Source organism: Asterias amurensis, chromosome 16 (genome assembly GCF_032118995.1).
Source record: "Asterias amurensis chromosome 16, ASM3211899v1".
Taxonomy (NCBI): domain Eukaryota; kingdom Metazoa; phylum Echinodermata; class Asteroidea; order Forcipulatida; family Asteriidae; genus Asterias; species Asterias amurensis.
Window position 1 is genome coordinate 14,038,959 of NC_092663.1, and position 26,275 is coordinate 14,065,233.

The 26,275-nt window shown below is 40.8% G+C and overlaps 2 protein-coding genes across 3 annotated transcripts in view; one reads left to right on the forward strand and one right to left on the reverse strand.

The window, feature by feature from the left end:
* The window catches only part of LOC139948578 (protein Abitram-like), a 68,278-nt gene that overhangs the window by 21,767 nt on the left and 20,236 nt on the right, over nt 1–26,275 (reverse strand). Inside the window, exon 6 of one of the 2 annotated variants that reach the window (XM_071946739.1) lies at nt 14,452–14,505. The exons of the other annotated variant lie outside the window; for it this stretch is intronic. The gene's annotated coding sequence lies outside the window, so the exon portion shown is untranslated. Of the gene's footprint in view, nt 1–14,451; nt 14,506–26,275 lie in introns of those variants that run through there. 2 annotated transcript variants of the gene reach the window in all.
* On the forward strand, nt 1,585–25,503 carry LOC139948576 (growth/differentiation factor 8-like). The gene is made up of 3 exons (XM_071946736.1): nt 1,585–2,334; nt 17,004–17,389; nt 18,895–25,503. Exons 1-3 carry the CDS (start codon nt 1,743–1,745, stop codon nt 19,282–19,284), a joined length of 1,368 nt encoding a protein of 455 aa, XP_071802837.1. The 5' UTR covers nt 1,585–1,742; the 3' UTR covers nt 19,285–25,503.

A 26,275-nucleotide genomic window follows, 5' to 3' on the forward strand; every position in this document is an offset into this window, starting at 1 on the left:
GCGAGATAACTATGAAAGAAAAAACACCCTTGTCACACGAAGTTGTGTGCTTTCAGGTGCTTGATTTCGTGACCTCAAAATTCTAAATCTGAGGTCTCGAAATCAAGTTCGTGGAAAATTACTTCTTTCTGGAAAACTACGTCACTTCAGAGGGAGCCGTTTCTCACATCGTTTTATACTATCAACCTCTCCCCATTACTCGTTACCAAGTGAGGTTTTGGGATAATAATTATTTTGAGCAATTACCAATAGTGCCCACTGCCTTCAAAGCCATTGGACACTTTCGGTAAACAGTATATATTGACCAAGGCCCACACTTCGTGTATCACAACTTATATATAAAATAACAAACCTGCGAAAATTTAGGCTCAATTGGTAATCGGAGTCGGGAGAAAATAACGGGAAAACACACCCTTGTTTCCGCACGTTTCGCCGTGTCATGACATGTGTTTAAAATAAATCCGTAATTCTCGATATCGAGAATTGATATTGTTTTAATATTTTCTCAAAAAGTAAAGCATTTGATGGAACAATATTTCAAGAGAAGTCTTTCACCATTACCTTCTGTAAACCCTGTAAGTTATTTGTAAATCTGTGAACTTTTAATTATGTTTCTGTTCCGAAAGTGTCCAATGGCTTTAAAGATGTAATATCAGAACGAAATTGCAGTTAAGTTCTCTGAAATTGCAGCTTAGTTCTCTGAAATTGCAGTTTGGTTTTATTATACTGTTGCTATGGATGTTGTGTTTACTTTATTCATATATTTATTTTCTTTTTTTAAAGATGATACGGCCAACTTCACAGTAAGTGGTTTTTATATTCAAAACGCACTCGTGTGTGGGAATAATGTTTGTGAATATTGTACACTCTAACAGCTTTCACGGTTTGGTTAACTTTGAAGTGAAATAAAGGGTCTCTGGTTGTGGGTTCTCTTTACGTAGGTTTCGCGGTTTGAAAGAACTACTTTACAATCAACAAACCCCCATAGTGCGGCCGGCTGCGGGCAGTTTTACTGTGCATTGTTAAGCAGTACACTCTGAGTATACCTATTACTCCTCGGGCGTCCTCACGCAGCATTACTACACAAGAGACACCGGGACTATGCATGGGGTTGATGAACACAGTATGAAATTGTGAAATGCTGGCATCAGAGTTGGAGAGTCTCGAACGGAATTGCAGAAGTGACTGGTTGGATTTTTCAAGCTTGTATGCAGACAGTCACCAATTCGTGGCAGCTCCTAGCTAGTCTTGTACACACACGTTGTCACACACACACACGTATATGCAACGCACGTGTGTTGCGCGCACGACCCCGATATGGTCACCGTATCGGCCCCTTTGAAGTACGTCACCTACCACGGTGTTTGCTCAGTGGCTGAAGAGTGCCACACAACGGCACTGGGGGCGGTATCGCACAGACCCATGACGTATTTTGATTGACAGGCGGTCTGTCTCGCTCGCGCTTCCGAAGGGGGGGATTGCACGACGGTTTGCCCTCGAACGTTAATTTGTTTTGCAGGAATCAGCTGATGGTGTATTATACAGCGGGTGCTTGCTCGGTCGTGTGTGCATGTGTGTTGTTTGAGGGCGCTTAGGTATAAAAGTGCGAAGGCATTCCTTGAACCGTCCCTTCAGCCTCCCAACTCAGTGGAGATCAGCTGTCTCGCTAGCCTGCCCCCTAGCTGCCTGCCTGGTCCGGGACTTGTCGGTGCATCCACCAAACAAAACTTCACAAATACATCATGAAGCATTTACAAGTGTTGTTACCAATCGCTGTGATGCTGCAGCTTTTATACCTGGCTTGTCTAGCCAGACAGCTACCATCAAACAGAAACACCCGCTACAGTATATCGGATTTCGGCAGCAGTAGTAGCGAGAGGGCCCACGCTCCCCGTACGTCCAGGGGGAAGGGGTCCAGAGCGGGGTCCGACGCCACAAAACCACCCATGGAAGACATTTCTCTCGGTGAGTACCCGTCCGAGAAGACCCGTACCCGTATCACAGAACCCGTGAACAACAACAGAACTGAGCAACAACAGGAGCCGCCCCGGTGTGGGGCGTGTGAGATGCGGGCCCACCAACGGGCTCTACGCATCGAGTCCATCAAAGAGAACATACTTAGGAAGTTAGACCTACGCACTGTGCCCAACATCACCTCGCCGATACCCAAAATACCACCTTTGCAACACTTGTTGGAGCGGGACCCTGGGATGAGCTCGATGCAGGGTGACTCCCCGCCCAACGACGAGTACCGCATGCCCAACACGGACGAGTATGACACGGCACCACACTATGAGGTCACGACAGAAAGGATTATCACGTTTGCTAAACCTAGTGAGTATTATTACATTCAAATCTCTACCCCCCCCCCACACCCCATCATAATTAAAAACTTCAACGCAAGTAACCCTTCCAGACTGCAGATAAGTAGATCAAAGTCTTTAGATTCCCGATATTTGTTTAACTGCACAACAAAATTGCTATGGTCGTAGTGTGCTTCTCAATGGAAATTTTGATTCAAAAAAGATTCAAAAAAGGGAACCCTTAAAACAAAGCAGGGAACTATACTGAGGAAGACAATTCCCGAAATAAAAAAAAAAATTAAAAAAGTTACGGCTCGCAAAACCACTCACACAAAATCAAGTTTATGCCAAAGTTGTGTACTGGGTTTAAAGAATCAGATACCGTCACCAAGTCAAAGTTTAACACATTGAACACATCGGAATTTGTGTCTGTCTGAAGTTGTTAAAAGCATTATCAGAAGTTATCGCTGGGGTGCAAGAGCGAGAGGGGCACGCGCATATGTCATGTATCGAACCATAAACTTGAGATTTGTTTTCCCGATTTTATTATCCCCTGGGAAAGGGGGGGGGTGTGCGAGGTGGGGCAAGGCAGGCGACGTCATGGTCCCAATTTCATAGAACTGCATAAGCACAAAAATGTAGCTCAGCACGATATTACTATGCTTACCAGAACACGGTCACCAGCCAAAATACAATGTCACAAGTGAAAATTGTGACTGGTATCCTGCTCATTTCTGCTAAGCATAAAATTGAAGTACTTACATAATATGAATGTGCGCTGTATAAATATAATGTGTATGTGGGTCACATTTCACTGTACGTGATCACCAACACTCTAAAGCGCCGTGTATTAAGGTGGTGAACTAGTTTTCGACGGCCCAACTCGACCTGGGTACAAAACATCGTGTAGTTTCACAAGGTTTTTAAACTATTGCGTGAGCCATCATGTGTTACTGGAACATCTTTGGGACATAAGCTATTCAAGCCAGCCTCGTGGCATTTTTTAAAGGGTTTAAGAAACTGAAACAAACAACTAACAATGGATAATGGACATTTCAACTTATTGTTCATATATGCACAACGCATACTGATAAGTTTGTCACAAAGTGCGTTATTTTTGTGACAGGTTCAAGGGTCAAGTTTGAGACTATATTGTTCTTTCCAAAACAAAAACTTGTAGTTTAAAGTGAGTTGTGGTAAGTCTACTCTAAACGAGAGGGTATCGCAACTTTTATGAAGGCATAGGCCTATATCGACGCCACGTTATGACTTGTTGAGGATTACAAATCAACAGTCAGGTTTTTTTGCAGACTCGATCCTTGCATAACTCGCCGGCAATTGTTTTTTCTTCTGTAGTATAGAATTGCCATCCAAAGAAAAGTCATCATTTTTGTCTAAGGATTCCCTTTTTTGAATCGGTTTAGAAGAACAAACGTCCACAATTAATAAGCACTACGACAGTAGCTATTTTGATGTACCAAACAAAAAATACAAACCGCCGCGTAGCTGAGACTGATGATAATTTGCTAAGCATAGTGAGATCCGGTTACCGGCCAAAACGCCATGCACTTCACATTACATGATGACTGGTCCGCAATGAGTTTTGCTCAGTTGGGCAGCTATTCGGGATTGGGCTCATTAGCATCAGGGCGTACGTATAGTGCGTGACATCAACTGTCAGTTTTGTCAGCCATTGACAGTCCGAATTTAGAACTCCAAGTGATGGTGCAGTTTAAGTGTGTGACGTCATTATTTGTACATGAACACCATAGTGTTGAGTACAGTCAAAACTGCATCTTTTTACGCCAATAATGAATGTATTATAAAGCTACATTATAAAGCTAACTTGTAAAGAAGTGTTTCCATCTAAAGTGTTTTATTTACCGAGACACTCGTGTGCGAATTCTTGATTTTGTTCTCTTCATTATGCACCCAAAAGGTAATGCGGTTGGTACATTGGTGAAAAATGACTCTCTGTGCAAAATTTACAGTTTCGCATACCATGGAATTCGGCGCTTACGGCCCATCAAATCTGGCCTTATCGAAACTACGTATGAGGCTCCGTAGGCTTGTGTTTGAAGCACAGTAAAGGCAAGCCTGTGTTTTCTTACTAACTGATGAAGGCTTAAAGCCTGTGCCCGTGGTCTCGAAAAGGGCCATCGAATCACGTGCTTTTATTAGCTGGGCGCCACGAGCGCATTTCTGTGATTATGGAGCCCCGTAATTCGGCCATGGTTTTTATCATGGGCTTTTAACCTTTCATGGCGAACTGGGCCAAATTCACGGTGCTGATAGAAACAGACCAAGGAATCCCCTGCGTTCAGACACCACAATCATGATAAATAACCCTTTATCACCACAGCGTGAGGCCATACGTCCCAGAAATTCAGTAGAAAGAGTATTAGTTTCTAGTTCCCATTCCCAACTTGAATGTGAAGAATGATTCTATATTATCAGGGTTACATTTGTAAGCTTACATACTAGTTAAACCTTTTCATAAGGTTATAATGAGTTTTTTTTTTCTTTTTGGCACACTATACATTTTGTTTAAAGCAAAGGACTTAATAATTAAACTGTTTAATCGGTATTTGTATATTTTATATCTTTGTAATTTGACTGCAATTCGGCAATTGGCTGTGATGGTCTTTGTTTTTATTAAACCTTATCAAATCAGATCACATCAAATAATGTGTTTTTACACAGCCCATTTTGTTTAAACGCAAAACCCTGAATCTGTCGCAGCGTTTCACTCAGTGACTCCAAATGAGTTCAACGGTTATTCTATTCTTAGATGAGGGGGCGGGGGATCTGGAACATTCGTGACATAATAAAGTTAAATCTCTGGAGTGATTATTATTAAAACAAGAAAACAGGAAGATGAACAAAAATAATGGCGAAACTAAATGCATCCCTAAATCCTTTCTCGTATCATATTTCAACGCCTGGCTGCTCGAGTAATGAGTAGATTGCGGTTGTTGATTATCACAGTCGTCTCAGAGGAACTATCTTCTTTTCGTTTTTCTTGTTATAAAGACGAGCTTTTAATAGACTTGAGGAGGAAGGGGGACGAGACGACTGGATAAAAATAGAACAGGGGTAGCGAAAGCACAGAGATAACTGGGACACGCCTAACTCGAGTGTCCTATATAACGATGCCGCCGTCTTGAAAGCCTGTTTTTTCTTTCTTACTTTTTTTCTCCTCCATTTTTTTTTAACACACACTACATGAACTCCGGGTGCCCTGGAACGACTCCTTGGGGAAATAAAAAATGGATCAGGATATATTATTATTATGTCTGATTGGTTAATAGCACAGAGCGGGTGGGCCAGAGACCCGGAGATCTAGAACCCTTTTTTTTTCTATAATCGGAACAGTGAAATAGTTTAACCTAAGTTTAGATTTTTTTTAAACCAGTGACCTGGTAAAAAGCTGCTACTGGGCAGGAGATAGCGCTAAGCACAGCAGAGAACCGGATTGCAAACTGTAGACCTACTTCATTGTGTTTTGGTTGGTATCTGCTGCTAAGCAACTTTTCGTCAGCTTAAGCAGGGTCGAGACGTCAGGCAATAAGCTTCTTTTGGTGTCAACAAATGCTACATGAGATATGCCAGATATTTTTTTAATTTTTTTATTTTGCATCTTGCAATCCTGGAGATTTTGTACTACAATCGGTCAAACATTTAGAACAACATTCAACATTCCAGGGGGAAAGTTTCCGCTAACAGGGAGATAAACAAAAAAATCACCAGAACATTGGTAGATTGGGTTATTTAAACTTTCTGCAGAATCACGGAGAATTGGCAGCTCTTGTATTCCATGTTATTCCTTAAATACAAAGCCAATCAAACGTGCTTTTTAAGTCAAGGCCTAGTTCCTGCTTCAAAAAAGGGCTTTATACTAAAGTACAGAACCCCCTTTGACCGGCAAAAGACTGAGGGGGTATTTATGCACAATAACTTGTTTATTAAGAACTAAACTAAAATGAAAAGAAAAGGGTAAAAAACCAAAAAGAGTACAGCTGTTCCGCTCGGTATAACTCGTATTCAGGCAACCGCAAACATCACAAACTGTTGAAAATTGGATTATAAGCAACCACCCATGTCAACATTTACATTAACCAGCTTGGTATAGAATTATTACTTATTTCATGAAAACTGTTTCATGACAATTGTAAAAAACCTGTAAAAAACAACTGTAGCATCTATAACAATGCACTCATGCACCCACATTAAAGGAACACTCTCCATTAAAAAACCTATACGCGCTTGAAGGTGTATCACAGGTTCCAAACATAATATGCATAAAAAGTTTGGACTCAATTTGGTCATCGAAGTTGCAAGAAATGAAAGAAAAACACCCTTGTGTCACACATGGTGTGCTTTAATATGCTTCAACAAAATGATTCAGGCCTGAAGTCTTCTATAATTTGAGTGAGAAATTACCTCTTTCTCAAAACCTACGCAGCTTCAGAGGGAGCCGTTACTCACAACTTGTTATACTATCAACAGCTCTCCATTGCATATTAATACCAAATCAGTTTTTATGTAACAATTATTTTGGGTAATTACCAATAGTGTCCACTGCCTTTAAAGACCAGCTTCAATGATAACCGCAGCAGGTGACCTTTTGCTGAAATTAATTTGAGACTTTTTTTCAATCAGGAGGGAAATGAGTTCCAATTGGATTAAACTTATTTGTAAGAAAATCAATCATTTAGAAGACCCTTCTCATGTGCTTTACAAAAGAATTCGCGGAAAGCCCGATTACGTCATCAATTTTAATTTCCGTTTTGTGTATATATACACTTTTAGTGCACCATGGAAATATAAAAACGCAACCTCCCACATATGACGTAACGTAAAAGAATCGTCACTTTGACGCACGCCGTCAACGGCAGAAGTGTAGTTAGTTTGAGAACAATGTACCCCACAAGGACATTCTTTAGGAAAGGTAGAAGTGTAGTTAGTTTGAGAACAATGTACCCCACAAGGACATTCTTCAGGAAAGGTAGAAGTGTAGTTAGTTTGAGAACAATGTACCCTACAAGGACATTCTTTAGGAAAGGTAGAAGTGTAGTTAGTTTGAGAACAATGTACCCCACAAGGACATTCTTTAGGAAAGGTAGAAGTGTAGATATATTGAGAACGATGTACCCCACAAGGACATTCTTTAGGAAAGGTAGAAGTGTAGTTAGTTTGAGAACAATGTACCCCACAAGGACATTCTTCAGGAAAGGTAGAAGTGTAGTTAGTTTGAGAACAATGTTAAGTTATCATAAATAGGTGATATTTTTTAGGTCAGCTATATGATTCAAGTGTGAAGGGGTCGGTAACCAACCTGCTAAGGGTATGTAGGGGACAACAACATCTAACTCTTTTGCCTGAAAGTATTATGCACTATTGCGTGAAGTCATTGCCAGAGTTGTTCAAAGAAACCTCAAGCCATTCAGCTCTCATTGTAATTCTGTTGCATCAAATGCAAAATCACGATCACTCAGCCATCAAATTAAATTGCATTTATGCATTATGCAATTTAATAGTCATAGCATGCATCAATGCGATAGGTCATATCATCAGATTGTATACATGGTATTATATCATAATATATCATAACATATTTATGTGGGTTATCAAACATGTATTTGCTATGCTCGCTCAGTTGGCATCAAATACCAGACGTTTCTAAAGTTGATAAGACATTTCGCCCACTAGTCTAGCAATGTCAGGATGAAATTCTGTACGCGCGTCCGGATATACTCTAAAATCCCTTTATGTGAAAGCTCGCGTGGGCACAGCTTAGAATATTACACATTTTTGGGGTTTGTTATCAAAACAAAAATAAACGTCAATAAACCCTCTCGAAAGAGTTGGTCAGTAGCGTTCTTGAATATAATAATGTAATTTTTGTGTGCATTTGAACCAACAAAACTAAGAGATATATAACTGTATAGCTCACAGCCGACTCGACCGAGTGAACCATTTGGTTACCTATAATTGAGTTAATTAACACAACAATCTGTTTGACTCCAGTAAACTACCTCGACTACTTAATTACTCAGAACGTGTTAGCATAAAAACGGTATTGGTATAAACACGTAATTGGTATATAACGAGCATTGGGGAGCTGTTTATAGTATAAAATATTGTAAAAACGGCTCCCTCTTACGTGACGTAATTCTTTGAGAAAGGTAATTTCACTCAGTACTAAAATACTTCAGGTCTGAAGCCTTATAAGGTGTCTGAAAGCACTCAAAAATCTCCAACAAAGGTAATTTTCTGTCATTATTCTCTCACAAGTTTGTTGACAAATTGAGTCAACATTTTCAGGTATTTGTTATTTGATGCATATTGGATATACAATTGAGAATAGTGGTCTTTGACAATTACCAAAGGTGTCCAGTGCCCTAAGCTCGTTCATGCACCATTGTTTTAGTGATGAATTAATTTTTTATTTGGGCAGCCGATTCCTCAATTTGAAAATCATAATTCAGAAACATTAAAATGCGGATTCACACGCCCTAGTTTAGTTTAATGTTCCAGGTTAGGGCGTATTAAGTCATAAAGATCCGGGGCACAATATGGAAATTATTGAAATAGTAGATCAAACTCTCCCGTTTCATTTGTTGTATGTCTCAGCCTCGGGGCACATGTCTGGGGTTAATTCTAATATTCATCGAGTCACATTAATTTTTTTTATGTGGAATTGCTCCTGAGGGCTCCTTTTTTTCTGGTGCGATTTGAGACATTAATGTGAGATGGACGCGAGTGAATAGTGTGGAGGCTAGGCATTGACCGATTGACCTGGCCTGAGCCTCTATAGGCATCACGACGTCTTAAAGGCGCTGGACAATATTGGTAATTACTAAAAAATAATTGTAAGCATAAAAACTTACTAGGGACACGAGCAACGAGGAGCTGTTTAGTGTAAAACATTGTGAGAAACGGCTCCCTCGGACGTAAACGTAGTTTTTGAAAGACGTTTTTTTTCTCCCTCACCCAATAAAGGGCCCAAGGCCTTTTAATATTAGGCATCTGAAATCACACACAATTTGTGCAACAAGGGTGTTTTGCTGTCATTATTCTCTTGCACCTGCGATGAGTCCAAATGTAAAACAAAGAAAACAATTATTGTATACACACGTTGGGATACACCCAAGTGAAAACCCTGGCCTTTCACCATAACCTGAAGTGTCCAGTGCCTTTAAAACAGGCACACAAATTAAAATAATTCGAACCTTATGCGGCATCAGCAAACGGAAATAAATAAATAAATAAATAAATAAATAAAGTTTGAAGTTATCCATTTATTACAAGAGAAATCTAGTCCGGTTTCTTATAAACGGCGGGTTTTATTTCCTTTAAACAGATTGGGAAATAGTGATGAAATGCTACCGCAAACATAACTTTCAGCCCAAATACTCTTACTCTTATCTACGTAAAAATCAAACAACGAACTTTAAAAGTCTAGCTTTCTTTAGAAGACGATCAGAGCGTACTGATCGAAACTATAAGTTGGAACCAACGGTTTTTTTCAGAACCACTCCAACTCATTTAGAGATTATCATTACATGGTGTTACCGTAAACCTTTCTTTATCGAACTTTAAAAAGTTTCGCCCTATTTGTAGCAATTTAAAAGTTGTGTTATTATTGCCAACAAACCAATCACCTTTGCTATCTTCCCAGGTAACTGAAATTGTTCAGATCAACAAAAATTAAGAACACAAAAATCCATAATGAGGTCTCGTCAATTAATATACCGCGTGCCCTGGTGTATCCCGAGGTATCTCTTTGATGCATTATTCATGAGACACCATGAATAATTCATAAGCTGTGGACAACAACCGGAAGCCACAAGCTGTTCAAAGATGTAGGGACCTCCGTTGTTAACGAATGCAACGTGATGCTTCAAGATGTCCTCAGCCTAGGACTTTTTTTAGAAAATTATTATTTTGCACTATGATTAATGGGGTAACTTGGAGGTTGGTTCTCGCCCACGGGTCCATGCCACTAATTATGGACTTCTCAACAGATGTGGTCTGACTGACTCTCTCTTGTAATATTCTTATATGTTCCCCCGTCACCACCCACGCAGAAAAGTGTTAAAGGAAGGCAAAATGGCAGATTGGGAGCACGGTATTGCAATTTCAATTTTTCAATGTCTTCGTCTTTTTATCATTTGAAAGGGATGCTTGTTTTTGTTATTTGTTTACATGATCTTCCCGTTAAGGAAACTCGGCAAACTTCCACAAGGTGATGTAAACACACCAAGCTGGCAACAGCCAATCTCTCTCATTATACCATAGAGAAGGGATGAGAAACTTTGCTCCTACACACATTGGTTTAAAGCAATCGCACACCATCGGTAAACAGTACTGTCCCACACTCCGTGTATCACAACTTATATCTAAAATAACAAACCTATGAAAACTTAAGCTCAATCGGTCATCGGAGTCGGGAGAAAAATAACGGGGAAACCCACCCTTGTTTCCGCACGTCTCGCCGTGTCATGACATGTGTTTTAAAATAAATCCGTTATTCTCGATATCGAGATTTGATAATTGTTTTAATGTTTTCTCAAAAAGTAAAGCATTTCATGAAATAATATTTCAAGGGAAGTCTTTCACCATTACCTTCTGTAAACCCTGTAAGTAACTTGTAAATCTGTGAACTTGTAATTTGTGCTCTGTTCACAAAGTGTCCAATGGCTTTAACGTCTATGATTATGAATGGTACAAATTCATAAATTGAGATTCAGTAACTAGAAGACAATACTTGTTCTATGTCATTTTGAAATCAGCAGTTAGCTTGGTAGGATTCGAACCCACAAACTTGGTATTGCAAGTCCAGTCTAACCACTTGAACATGGAAATACCTTAGCTAAGGGTTTGGGCTAAGGGAAATTAACAAAAAGCTGCTTCAAAATCGTCCACATGACATGTTTACACTGGGTCTTACCCAAGGGGTACAATGTTCACAGTGGCTATTTATAGATGTTTTGGTTTTGGGTGTTGAGGCTTGTTTCGCCAGGAATATAAAAACAATTTAAGTGTAAACATTTCTGTCAGACACCACAGACCAAACCAAAGGTTACATACTGAAGTGGCGATCACGAGTGACTATATCGTGTTTATTTATTTGTTTATTTATTTATTTGTGTGATTATTATTGTTGTCAATCTTGTGAGGTTTGGGGACAACACCATAAACATCGTGAAACTGTCTCAATGAGGTGTGATGGTTCTGTACATAGATTCACCACTCGTTTGAGCAAAACCGACGTTTCGATCAGTACACTCTGATTGTCTTCAGGAGACAAAAGTGAAACGGAACCAAACATTTTTGTATATGTTGTTTATTTTTATATATGTTGTTAATTTTTTCATCTTTTTGATTATTGTTCATCTATTTTTTATTGTTTATCTTTTGAACAATTAATTCCCAGCAAACTGTAAAGGATCTTCGACAAATATCTATACCTTTTATGTATAGCAATATCTATTATTAAAGGCAGTGGACACTATTGGTAATTACTCAAAATAATTATTGGCATAAAACCTTGCTTGATGACGAGTAATGGGGAGAGGTTGATGGTATAAAACATTGTGAGAAACGGATCCCTCTGAAGTGTCATAGTTTTCGAGAAAGAAGTAATTTTCCACGAATTTGATTTCGAGACCTCAAGTTTAGAACTTGAGGTCTCGAAATCAATCATCTAAGCGCACACAACTTCGTGTTGCAGGGGTTGTTTTTCTTTCATTGTTATCTCGCAAATTCGATGACCGATTGAGCTCAAATTTTCAAAGTTTTGTTATTTTATGCATGTGTTGAGATACACCAAATGTGAAGGCTAGTCTTTGACAATTACCAATAGTGTCAACTGCCTTTAATTAAGATTTGTGGGGGAAGTGAAAGCCTGATTTCTGGCTCCATCCATGCGCAGTGAAATGGCCCACTGCCAAACTTGATTAAACAACTGTCAATAACTGTCATCAACTGTCAACAGCTTCAATACGTGGGTGTAAAACAGACAGACCGTACTGTCCAACCAAGGAATTAATTGGGCTGTTGTTCACACTGCATACAATCACAGAGAAAAGAGTAAAAAACTTAGATCAAAATCATAAATCTGGAACAGTCCAAGGCAATTGGCGAGTCTGTGTCATACGCAGTTACAGTACAGGGAGACAAAATCCATATTTACAGTGTATAAATTATGAGCAATACTTTCGCAGTGCGTTGAGTACAGTCATCTAACAGTCACGCAACAAATAAGCATAATATGAATATGTTCTCACATTTTGTTCACAATACATTACATGCGTTGAGGGGAAAAACACAAACGCCATAATCGGGTATTCTGAGTCCACAATGACACCTATAGTTTAATCACTTGCCATAAAATGGTGCCATACTTTACTTCCTTCCAACCTCGGTTTGGTTATACGTGAGTTTAATTTAGAGCCAAGCAAAATGGCCGCACTGTGACAGTAGTCAAATGTCCATGGCCAGTTAATTTCTGAGACGTCAAAATAACAAAACGAACACAGTCTATGTAATGAACTTTTCAGTACAATCACATCAGAGCGAGTCTGCCCAAAATAGACGGGTAACCATATACCGTAACAATATTGTACCCTAAACAGGCTCTCACACACAGGGTTTGAGACACGAATTTTACACGAATTTGATTTCGAGACCTCAGGTTTAGAATTTGAGGTCTCGAAATCAAGCATCTGAAAGCACACAACTTCGTGTGACAAGGGTGTTTTTTTTCTCTTTCATAGTTACCTCGCAACTTCGACGACCAATCAAGCTCAAATTTTCACAGGTTTATTATTTTATGCATATGTTGAGATACAACAAGTGAGAAGACTGGTCTTTCACAATAAACCAATAAGTGTCCACTGGCTTTAATAAATAGTCGTGATAACATCCGATTTCAACAAGTGTTTTATTTCGTTAATAATTGTCTGGGTTTTGGTAAACGATCCACGAGTCCACGCATGGGGCCAATGTCCATTTTGGATCAGCCATATTACCAGCCCTATATGACACTGATGCAATACATACTTTAAAGGTGTATCTCTCTTTTTTTCTTCTTTTTTTTTAGGATAATTGAATTTTCCGGTCAGAATTGACCCGGATCCAGATCTCGTGAGATCTGACCCATTTCTTGGTCAGTATGAATCGATATCGATGTAACAAAACAAAAAATGACACAGAAATGGGTCAAAATTACGCAGAATCAATTTTTTTGAAAAATCCCATTTGCTGACCCGGAAATGGGTCAGTTCCCTGACCCGGAATCTTGGTCAATTCTGACCGAGCGACTTAACTAAAACCTCTCGGCTGATGTGAACAGTTAAAACTTTACACACTATAACTTTTAGTAGGTAAAGTTTTCATTGTTCATAACGTATACCAAGGACCTGTGAACAGATAAAACTTTACACGCTAAAATTTAGAATATAAAGTTGTCAAGTCAATGCATACCAGTCTGAGAAAAGTGAAAACTGTTGCTAAGCAACAATTTGGTAGCCTACCAGTTAGGGAGTTGTGTAGGCCTACATATTGCTCACAAAAAAAACATGGAAACACAGCTTCATGTATGTCTATTTGTTATAAACACTCTACCGATGAGTCAGAAGTGCCCGTAGTCTTAATCTCTATTGATAATCGATAAAAGTCAAACAACCTTTTACTGCCATCGATCGATCGATCGATTTGCAGTGTTATCAAGTATATGCCCTAACATGATTTTCAATATTATTATGCGATATTTGGGCTACCAATTTTAAAACTGTCATCAGGACTTTGAAACTTCGGACATAAACTGGGCCTTATAAAAGCGAGATGGAAAAATTCTTAGTCAATTAAAAAGTTTTGTTATCTTGCTTTCTATTTTAAGTTTCAGATATGAAGTGTTCTTTAACCCAATGCCTTTTGGGATAAAGACTACTTAGGAAGCGTTTTCTTCGAAATCTGTATATACTTAAACATCTATAAAGAATAATATTATATTAAATGGGTAAACGCCTTTGGACTTTCTAAATCGGTACTCCAAGGATCAAAACTGTCCCCATAAGCACATGCCCTCAAACCTTTAGCTACTTCAAAATCCAATCCTTGCTTCCTCACCGCCAAATCTCGAGCTATTACCCGCCTACACATTTTGCAACCGAAAACCCTTAGAAGAGAGGACCTGGGCATGGGCAGATAGAAATGAATTTCTTTTTTTAATAGCCTTCATATCAGTAAAGAGAGCTCAGAGCGAGGGGGGGGGGGGGGGGGGGTACTCCCTTACCCAGACATCGTGACAATGAACTGAGGCCGCCTGTCTTTCCACGCGTCTCATCGGTAGAGCACTCAGCCAAACTGGAGTGGCTGCGAAGAGTTGTCGAAATTCGTACATCATCACAGAGTGTCTTGACCGTCGCGTGTTACCGCAAAAAAAAGGGAAGAAAAAAAGACAACCCTTGGAAGACTTCATATTATGTTTGCAGTTAAATTGCTAAGTGGTTTTTGTGGTTTTGCGGTTTGTGATTGCTAGACTTAACCACAACTTAGTTATTTTTGAAGCTGGGATCTCCCACTCTTACAAGTTGCAGGTACGCGGTTTGTGATTGCCAGACCTAACCACAACTTGGTCATTTTTATAGCCGGGATTTCCCCTCTCTGGGCAGCTACCCACTTGCTGTAATATATCTATCTCTGGACAAACAACCATGGTGGCTAAAGAAACTTTTTTTTTTTTTAAGTTAAACAAAGATGTTGACCGACCAACAGTCAAGCGTGTCGGAGCGCTTTTAATGTAGTGCTCTAGGCCATTGATGAATTGTCCTACAAAAAAATGAACACGTCTAAAAAATGCCGGAACCGCCTTTTTCGGAAACATTCGACAGATTCGTTTGAAGGGTGTTATTTCCCATTTCCCTGATGCTGAAAAATGATGAGAAAAAAACCCATTCGCCTTGGGTGGATCTCGATCTCTTGTCGTAAACAAACTGTGGCTTTGGGATTTGGTCGGGGGAAAAAACAAGTTTACAAACACCTCAGCTAACGATTTAACTACGAGGTATTATTTAATCAATTAGTTACGGCCGCAGTTGTTCATAACACTCTTAAGGTTTTCAACTTCTTTCTTTACTGTTTTGAAAGCGGTATTGTGTAGGATTTAGGGACATTGCTTTGAAACATGACAAACATTGAGAGAGCATAGGTGTTGTCAGTTAGGCTGAGTCACACTGGCGCTCGCCCCGATCAACTTAACGTCAATAATCGCGGATAAACATGTCAGATCATGTCACATTTGCGTGTAACGGTTTTTCTGTTCTCTTGTGGGGTGGAGTGGAGGGACCGAGAGAAGGGGGGGGGGCAAACCATTACCAACAACGGCAATAGAAACCAAGGTATGTATTATTTGGACAGCTTACAGGGGCTGAGAATCCGAGTAAACAGCGTTTATTAGAACTCCCTTTTGGAGGGAATTGACGCGACCCATCAATCAGTATTAGTGGTCTGTTTTTGAGTAAGAGGAGTGACATGTAATTGTAAGTACCCGCCTTAGCAAAATTGGAAATCAATGAAAAAGGACAACCGCACCCTGAGGATTTTAGCGGCATTGTTGTTTTTGGTTTTGTTTATCGACTGTGGAAATTTGTTTTCAGGGTTATTGAATTGAGCCATAGTAGTGTTTATTTAATGCGATTTGAAAACGTTAAAGACTCTGGCCCGCGGGAGCGTTTTTTTTGTTATTGTAAATGTTTAAATCTTTTTAAATACTTTTGATTTTTTTTTTTCATGTATAATGAAAAGTTTGAGTTGTTGATGACGTTTGATAGCCTTAATTATAACAGGTATGTCCTTGGCTACACACGCAAACTGACGCCACGTGTGTCACTTGAGGGTTGCAACTGTAACTGAAAACAAATGGCATGCCACATGTTGGAGGGAGGCACATTTTCGACGACTATGACAAACCCCGATGTAATCTCCGTCACAATAATATTTTTAAATGTTTAGCCTATTTTGATAGTCCTGGTTTGATTGGCAGCATATTGCGCCACGGCACATTGTAAAACAATACATGGTATGATGTAAGATGAGTAGGTCTCATAATTTAAACATAGCCCCACACACCTTGAAGAAAAAGAATGTTGAATCGCCATGAGCGTCACTGAGTGACGAATTATGAGCGCTATATTAGAAGCCATTATTTAATTGTAAAATCACAGGTCATTCGTTTTATTGCATTTCTTGCAGTACACATGACTCGATCGTCGACTCGATCGTCAACTCGACGGTCAAATTGTACCTAAATTATCAAGGACACAAAGAGAAATACTTGACATTAGTCTTATAAAGGGCATACACTTTACAGCAGAAGAAAAAACACACATTTGGGCAACGAAACATACAACGTGGAAGGACTTCGTTACAGGTTGGATTCGTATAAATCGGGCATGCAATTCTTCAGCCGAAAAAAACGCGGAAAATTACACCAATCTTACAATTTTCTTCTGTCGTGTGGACCAAACTAAATCTAGCCGCGTATTGGTCTCTTACAGTGTCTGATTCCCGCCGCATCCCCTTTATCCCTATACCATAGGTTGCTGGTGTGCTCATTTGCTCACCAGCTTAACTCAATACTACCAAACGTTTAATCGTGTAATAAAGGTTGTTTCAATCTCTTTCTTACAGCACCTCCAGAACTCAGCATCGACGACCCAACCATATGTTATTTCGACCTGCAAGACAAAACCGACGGGTACATAGTCTCAAAGGCTACCCTATACTTCTACGTCCAAAGGGCGAGAGTAGTACAAACCACCATGAGCCTGGTGAGCGTTAGCCGGGTGGTTCGGATCAACAAGGGACGGGCCGGGCTCATCAAGCTGGACACGGTACGGGAAGAGAAGCTTCGCCTGAGCACCCGGCACGGGGAGTGGCACAGCGTCGAGCTGACTGACGTAGTCGTGGAATGGATTGTGAGCCCAAGCACCAACGCCGGTTTGAAGATTGAGGTGTACGACGATGAGGGCAACTCGGTTGTGATCACTGGGCTGACTGATGAAGACGAAACAAGGGTAAGAATTAAAAATTCCAACTTCGAGTTTTTTTCACTCAGGGTGTGAGTGTAGACATTTTTATAACTCTTGATCTGATCTGAAGCTCTTGGCCGAGCTTGTCGTGGCCGAACTTGTCTTGGTCGAGCTTGTCGTGGCCGAGCTTGTCGTGGCCGAGCTTGTCTTGGTCGAGCTTGTCATGGCCGAGCTTGTTCTTGGCTAAGCTTGCCATGGCCGAGCCTGTTCTTGGTCAAGCTTGTCTTGGCCGAGCTTGCCATGGCCGAGCTTGCCGAGCTTGCCATGGCCGAGCTTGCCGAGCTTGTTCATAGCCGAGCTTGTTCTTGGCCGAGCTGTCTTAGCCAAGCTTGTTCTTGGCCGAGCTTGTCTTAGCCGAGCTTGTTCTTGGCAGAGCTTGTTCTTGGCCGAGCTTTTCTTGGCCGAGCTTTTCTTGGCCGAGATTGTTCTTGGCAAAGCTTTTCTTAGCCGAGCTTGACGTGGCCGAGCTTGTCTTATCAGAGCTTGTCTTGGCCGAGCTTGTTCTTGTCCGAGCTTGTCTTAGCCGAGCTTTTCTTAGCCGAGCTTGACGTGGCCGAGCTTGTCTTAGCAGAGCTTGTCTTGGCCGAGCTTGTTCTTGGCCGAGCTTGTCTTAGCCGAGCTTGTTCTTGGCAGAGCTTGTTCTTGGCAGAGCTTTTCTTGGCCGAGCTTGTTCTTGGCAGAGCTTTTCTTAGCCGAGCTTGACGTGGCCGAGCTTGTCTTAGCAGAGCTTATCTTGGCCGAGCTTGTTCTTGGCCGAGCTTGTCTTAGCCGAGCTTGTTCTTGGCAGAGCTTGTTCTTGGCAGAACTTTTCTTGGCCGAAATTGTTCTTGGCAGAGCTTTTCTTGGCCGAGCTTGTTCTTGGCAGAGCTTTTCTTGGCCGAGCTTGACGTGGCCGAGCTTGTCTTAGCAGAGCTTGTCTTGGCCGAGCTGGTTCTTGGCCGAGCTTGTCTTAGCCGAGCTTGTCTTGGCCGAGCTTGTTCTTAGCAGAGCTTTTCTTGGCCGAACTTGTTCATGGCAGAGCTTTTCTTGGCCGAGCTTGATGTGGCCAAGCTTGTCTTAGCAGAGCTTGTCTTGGCCGAGCTTGTTCTTGGCCGAGCTTGTCTTAGCCGAGCTTGTCTTGGCCGAGCTTGTTCTTGGCAGAGCTTGTCTTTGCACTTTTATCACTTGAGCAAGATACTTTACCATCGTTGTTTTGACCTACGGATGGGACATTAAGCTGTTGGCCCCGTGTACCAGGACTGGGAGTGCACGTTAGAGAACCGAGAACACCGTCAAGTGTTTTATACGATGCTTCTGGTCCACAGAGCAATCACCACTAAACACTGGTTTATTCACGCTTAGCGAGCTAGTGACCAGAAGTAAATAACGTCTGTAATACAAAGTTGGAGAAATGGTATGCTCTGTTTCTATCTCTGCCACTTCAAAGGGCTCTTTGTCATTAAGAAGGATTTCCATTACCCAAGTTGTCCACTTTTTTTTTCTCCAACCAGAAACCCTTTATCCAGCTGAGACTACACGACGCAAGGAGGAGACGAAGCCGTCGGGCCGCTGGGCTGATCTGCTCTGAGAGCCAGCCCGAGGAAAGGTGCTGCCGGTACCCTCTCCGCGTAGTCTTCGCAGACTTCCAGTGGGACTGGATCCTCATGCCCAAGGCGTACGAAGCAAACTACTGCTCCGGTCTCTGCCCTAGAATGCGACTCCAACAGTACAGCCACACCAAAATCATGTCTATGGTGAACCCACCCCCAGAAGGCTACATGGGCCCCTGTTGCTCGGCCAGTCATATGTCCCCGCTTACCGTGCTTTACTTCGACGACAAACAAGATATCAAATATAGCCTGTTGACCAATATGAGGGTAGAATCGTGTAGTTGTTCCTAGTTGGGCCTTCGACCACAATTCGGCTTTTTTTTTCAATGTGATGTTCAACTACGTGGCAGTACTATCACAACGCGGATGGGTATGTAATATCCAGGGTGGGGTGTCTGGATGAGGTCAGTTCAGAACGACACTAAAAATTCCGTTTCACGCAGTACTTAGTTCTAATTTTAAGAAAAACCCGTCCTATACGATAAATGGATCCGCATGTTTTGACGCTACTGCCATCTTTGAATTATCACAAAGTATTCACTCGCGAAAACAAAAAAAACGGACAGAAAAACATCAAATCAGTTTTAGTTCTATAGAAGACAATAATTTAGATGGTGTCGGGTCTTCTCGCTATGTGTTCGTTTGCTGGTACAGAACGAACTCTTAACCTTAAAGTTCAGAGGTCACGGGACATGCGCAATTGCCTCCAGTTTTGCGAAGGTCTCAGTTCTGTGTGACACGCAGCTCCACGAGTAGATTGCCAGCCACGCCGTGAAAGAAAAACCTGTCATACATTCTTCAGTATTATTTATTTTCCTTTTTTTGTATATTTTTTTTTTAAGTAATACTCGTTTAAATTAAATGGATTATTCGTGATAACAACTTGCCATAAGGTGTGGCCAAATATTCCCTCTCAATGGTTAAGCTAATCTGGTTGCTAAGCACCAAAAAAAAATTACTAAGTATATTTATGGATATTTTAGCTTTACTACGGGCACAGGCTACCAGCCAAAATATCCCTTTGACTCAAGATGGTTGTGGATGGTTTCCTCGCAAATATGTTTTGCTCGGTAGCAGTGTTGACTTTCTATTGTCAGTATACCCTGAGCCAGGTAATACTGGTAAATCAGAAAATATTGCTGAACAAAACATATTTTCGGGGAGACGGTACAAAATAATTGTATATTACAAGTTCTAGCTTGAACTCTAGCTTGGGCTTTGGTTGGGCGCTGGGTTGGGCTCTAGCTTTGGGCGCTGGATTGGGCTCTAGCCTGGGCTCTTGCTTGGGCCCTAAATTGGGCGCTATGCTTGGGCTTTGGCTTGGGCTCTATGATGGATGCTTGCTTGGGCTCTGGTTTTGGGCTCTAAATTGGCCACTGGCTTGGGCTCTAGTTTGGGCTCTAGCTTAGACTCTGGCTTAGGCTATAAATCGGGCTCTGGCCTGAAATCTGGCTTGGGCTCTAGCTTGGGCTCTGGCTTGGGCTCTATGATGGATGCTAGCTTGGGCTCTGGTTTTGGGCTCTAAATTGGCCATTGGCTTGGGCTCTAGTTTGGGCTCTAGCTTAGACTCTGGCTTGGGCTCTAAATTGGGCTCTGGCCTGGGATCTGGCTTGGGCTCGAGCTTGGGCTCTGGCTTGGGCCCTAAATTGGGCACTATGCTTGGGCTTTGGCTTGGGCTCTATGATGGATGCTAGCTTGGGCTCTGGTTTTGGGCTCTAAATTGGCCATTGGCTTGGGCTCTAGTTTGGGCTCTAGCTTAGACTCTGGCTTGGGCTCTATGATGGATGCTAGCTTGGGCTCTGGTTTTGGGCTCTAAATTGGCCATTGGCTTGGGCTCTAGTTTGGGCTCTAGTTTGGGCTCTGGCTTGGGCTCTGGCTTGGGTTCTGGCTTGGGCGCTGGCTTGTGCCCTAGCTTGGGCACTAGCTTGGACTCTAGCTAGGGCTCTATGGGCTCTGGCTAAGGATCTGGCTTGGGCTCTAGCTAAGGCTCTGGCTTGAGGCTTTGGTTTGGCGCTGGCTTGTGCTCTGGCTTGGGCTCTAAATTTGGGCCCTGGCTTGGGCTCTGACTTTTTTCAAAACAAAAGAGCACACACAATCAAACAGCAAGTGTGTCACAATTCCTGATTGGTAAGACGGTAAAATACCCTGGGGAGGGGCCAAGGGAATGACAAGAACATCAAAGGGAATAACTAATTATAGTATTAGCAAGGTCCAATTTCATAGAGCTGCTAAGCACAAAAATTTCCTTAACATGAAATGTTTGCCTTGATAAAAACAGGATTTCCCAACCAAACTGCGACGTTATTTTTAAGATATCCATACAACAGCTGAATACCAGTATCTAGGAATTGCGACAAATTTGGAAATTTGGTTGGTAATCCTGTTTTTATCAAGGAAGAAATTTCATGCTAAGCAAATTTTCGTGCTTAGCAGCTCTATGAAATTGGGCACGGGACGGGGTAGGAAGGAGTGGTGTTAATAACGAGATTAAGAGAGTGGAGAGACGAAGAGTTAGTGGTATTATCAACCGCTGTATTAGGCCAAATAGAAAACTATGTTTATCCTCCCCAAACACTTTAACGATTTCAGAAGACGGACAAACTTGGAAAAAAAAAAAAAGCAATTTTTTTTTTTAAATTGTGGCAGCCATAATAAAAAAAAAGGCAGGACGCTCAACAAGTTTTTATTTTATTTATTTGGCCTAGTTCATGTTCGTTAGCTGGTTCCAACGAACACTAAATAGCAGGGTCAGCGTAAAATACTATTCAAATTTATATTTTATTATTTTATTTTGCGTTCAGAGATTTTACAGGGTGTGGGGAAATTCTTTCAAATGACCAAAACATAAATAATACGGGAAAAGAAACCGTGTCAGCCCACGCTGAAGAAACAGGTTTTATATGGCAGAAGATTAAAAAAAGGCTTACGTTTCGTATAACTGGTCTTAAACTTGGCCTATGGATGCCACGCCCCTTTTACAACAACCCAGCAAACCCAGTGCTGAAATAAGCCATGGGGACGTTCAAGTGGTTGATTAAAAGGGGCGTGACTTCGTCACCCCTAGAACAATCAGCCAATCAGTGCACCGCACTGTAGTCATGTGTAACATGACGTCATTTGTCAATCGCATCACTATAAAGAGCGAGTATGCTTTAACATTTGTATCCCAGTGTAGTTGGTACTATGTGTGGACAATAATTATGCATGTAGCAAGGTTCGTTTACACTGTAAGAGCGAAAAAAAAATTGTGTTTTAATTTGGTGTCAAATGAATGCACCGTTTAGTCCTGAATAAAAGGTGCCAATGTCTAAAAGTAGCTATTATTTCATCGTGGGAGCGCGCATTTGCCACGTGGTGTTAAAACTACACCAATTAGCCCAGTGTAAACACTGTGTTCACGATCCAATACCAATATTGTTAATTAACACCACGGTGTATTCCAGATGTGTCTTCTTTTCAAAAAGCAAGTTCTTTCATTACGCGAAAGTATTAAAAAAAACATGTGTGTGACTTTCATACCCGCTTTGTGCGCGAACTGTTTATACTTGAATGGGGTCAAGTCGAATGCCATAAGCCATGCTCTTTAACGTCAAGGTGGTGTCGCACAAGGCAACTGGTTGCCTGTAAATTGCCTCGTGTGACAAGGGCAAAAGACCAAAATGCCAGTCAACAATTTGCCTCCCACAAGCCCGTCTGATTTGCCTCCTACGTTAAAAAAGTTCACTCATTCGCAACCATTTTTACACCCGATGTGACATTCCCATCTAGAACGTTACCCCAAAAATACACGGGGAAAGGGTTTTAAATCGGTGTCAGTGTTGTTCACGGGGCGTTGACGGTAAAAAGTTACGTTGATAAACATATGACGAACTGCGGGCAAAAGAATATCCGTTAAATTTACGGGTATTACTACATTTCATACACAGCAAAAACTGGTGTGTTAAAATGGACACCCTGAACGTTGTCGCATGTTGATACCGAACAGAGAATCAAAGTTAACATGGAGTAAATGTTTTACCCAGTGTAATTGTCTCAAATACAAGACAATGGTAACGGCGGTGTAATAATACCGGTTAGTTTATGTTTATACTGTTCATTCGTATTTGGGGCCGTTTACGTTACCTGTAATTTTTGAGGCAACCTTGCAACGAACCACAGTAACAATTACGGAAGTGATTGCTGTACATGTAAACTGTTAACATAATATGTAACTTAGTTTGGTATTTAAAAGACTGAGACTCTGTGACTTTTGCTAGTGCATCTTGGAAAAGTTGGTAGTTACAAAAAAAGGTAGGCCTACGTAACAATAAATAATTTGGGCATCTCGATTGTCAATATGACACAACCGCCATATCATAACATAACCATAATACATGGATACGTAAACGTAATGAACAAAGAAGTTAAAGGCCAACAATTTGTGTGCAATCTATTATTGCCGAATATGTAAAGCATATTTCACTATTTGAATAAAAGTACGGTTAATTAAATGACGACTAATTAATTAATGTGGGCCCATGATGCTAATTTTCCCGATTGGCTAATTGGCCTCTATTACGTAACTTCCGGGTTAGAATTGAACCGGATCCTGATCCCATTGGTCAGTCAGAGCAAAATTGCCCATCAGAAAGGGTCCAAATGACGCAGAATCCGAATTTAAATCCAATTTGTGAACAATATTCCGGATCAGCTGGATTAGCCGGATTAGGTTGACCCGGAATCAGGACCAATTTTGACCGGGAGTTTTTAAAGTGTAGACTGGTAATATTAATTTATGAGAACAGTATTTGGCAAAGTGGTTAGGCCCAACTGCTTTCTGAAAAGGCTGGTTTTAACAAGTTCACAGAAGGTGCATCATTTGATTTCGAGACGGTGTTTGAACACTGCGCATGCGTGGCACGATTGTGTGGAAGAGCCTCTATAACAATACACATTTATATGAATATTCAAAACAAAATTTAACGTCCGCATAACGTCAGCGTGTTTTGTGTTCAATTCCCAAACTCCATATTTCATAGAACTGCTCATAGGTAGAAAATATTGCTTGAACTATTTCGCTGGCAGAAATGAGCAGGATACCAGTGACGAAATGTTCATGTGACTGTGTGTTTTACAGTTTGACTGGTTTACACCTTCTGAAAAGCACAATGTTGTTGTACTTTATAAACAGCTAAATGAAATTGAGTCTGCGGGTAACACCAGCTTGTGTGAATAAACGCGGTGGTTTGGGGCAATAATTGATTTCAAATGATGCACCTTTTTCTCACGAAGCTTTCTTCATTTTAACACAATGTTTTAAATTCGATGATGGTAAGTTGTTATCACTTTAAACCACTAGCCAGCAAGAAGCACTGTCTTCGATTTGGCAACATTTTGGTCAAATCAATTTGATTTGCGTTGTTTGAAAAAAAAATGGCTGCCGATCCAAGCCCCAAAGGTCCATTTTCCCGTCGTATATCACATTCCTACTGTATATTACAAGGCTCACACACATAATAACGCATACATAAATATAGAATACAATGCAAAAAAAATATACATAATATTCGATGTTTACATGTATTTCGTATTTTTGTGAACGCATTTGTAATGTAATGTCACGCTCGTATAACGTGTAATTAACAAACTTTAAGAAAAAAAGGTAAATCGCGGATTTTGATGGTTGTTAAAACAGCCAAAATAGCGTGTATGTTTATGTTTAACACTCGCTAGGTTATTTAAAAAAAAAAAAAAAAAAAGGAAAAACATCGCAGAAGTGTTGTACCACCAACCTTGACCTTTAGAATAAGAATGCCCGTGGCCAAAAAGCCTCAGTGCTCAAAATTGGGTCACCATGCACCCAGCGATACCCGCCTACTACACGGGTACAAAAGGGTGACGCACCTGACGTGTACTTTTGAAGTACTATAGGTTTGTTACTCTTTTTAACCGTTTGTTTTTCTCTTTCTTTTTTGGTGCACCTTAAACCACGACCAGTGCAGTGTTTGGTGCAGTTAAGCTCATTACATAAAGTGTCACTATTGGTCAACATCGTCGGTGTAATTCTAACACCGTCGTGTATTCAGTCTGACAGCAAAGGATTGTCAGGGCACACAGTTATCTCGAACGGACAACACCCGTTTATTGAGAACCGTGGTTATATCGGTGTAATTCTAACACCCTGGGTGTAATGCTAACACTCAAGGTGTAATTCTAACACACAAGGTGTAATTCTAACACACATGGTGTAATTCTCATACCCAGATGTATTTCTAACACCATATGAGTACACAGTTGTAATTATAACACCATGGGTGTGTAACACCGACACCGCGGTGTTGTCACTGCACGTTAGATAACCCAACCCCGCCCCACACTTATGAAGTTGTTTTTATTCTTCCCGAGGTCTTTCAGAATGTAATAACACGGTTTGCTTGTGCTAATGGCATACCGGTTGTTTATTTGTATTTGTTTTTCCTTCCCTTTATTTTCACCCTCCTTATTTGTATTTCTGTAATAAAGATTGCGAAACCTTCGTGGTATGAAATACTTCAACATTTGTTCCGCTATTCATTTTGTGGTTGTTGTTGTTGGTGTTGTGGTTGTTGTTGTTTGTTTGACTTGTATTATTGAGACAAATCTTCTAGAAGCGGACAGCAAGCACTCATCCCCCTCATTTGCAAAGACTTCTAACCCTAACCCTAACCCTTTAAAAGGGCCTGGACACTATTGGTAATTACTCCAAATCGTTTTTAGCTTAAAACCTTACTTGGTAACGAGCAATGGAGAACTGTTAATAGTATAAAACATTGCGAAAAGTCATAAGATTAATCCCAAGTTAGGAAGGGTTTTGTGAGGTCCAGCATCGCCAAACGTGGCTATATCAACACTGCTCATAGAAGGTGTTATAAGAAACCATAAGGCAAAGGACCAAACGAACGACTTGAATAATAATCTTTTGTGATTTTCACGGCGAGTTTCAATGGACCAGCTGATGGACAAAGCAAGCAAATTAACTTCTGGTGAGATGACCTTCTGAGTGGCACAATGTACTTTTACCGTCTATTCTATTTTATGGCTTGTTGTTCACTAGGGTGGGGGTATTTATTATAATAAATTATTAAATGGAGTTTGAAGCTTTTGAAACTAATAAACTATTAGATAAAAGTCATCGGATAGGTAATTATTGGAAATAATTGCTAGCAATAAAAACTTACTTTTTATCGAGCAATGGAAAGCTGTTGGTGGTATAAAACATTGTGAGAAACGGCTCCCTCTGAAGTAAGTGAGAAAGAGGTAGTTT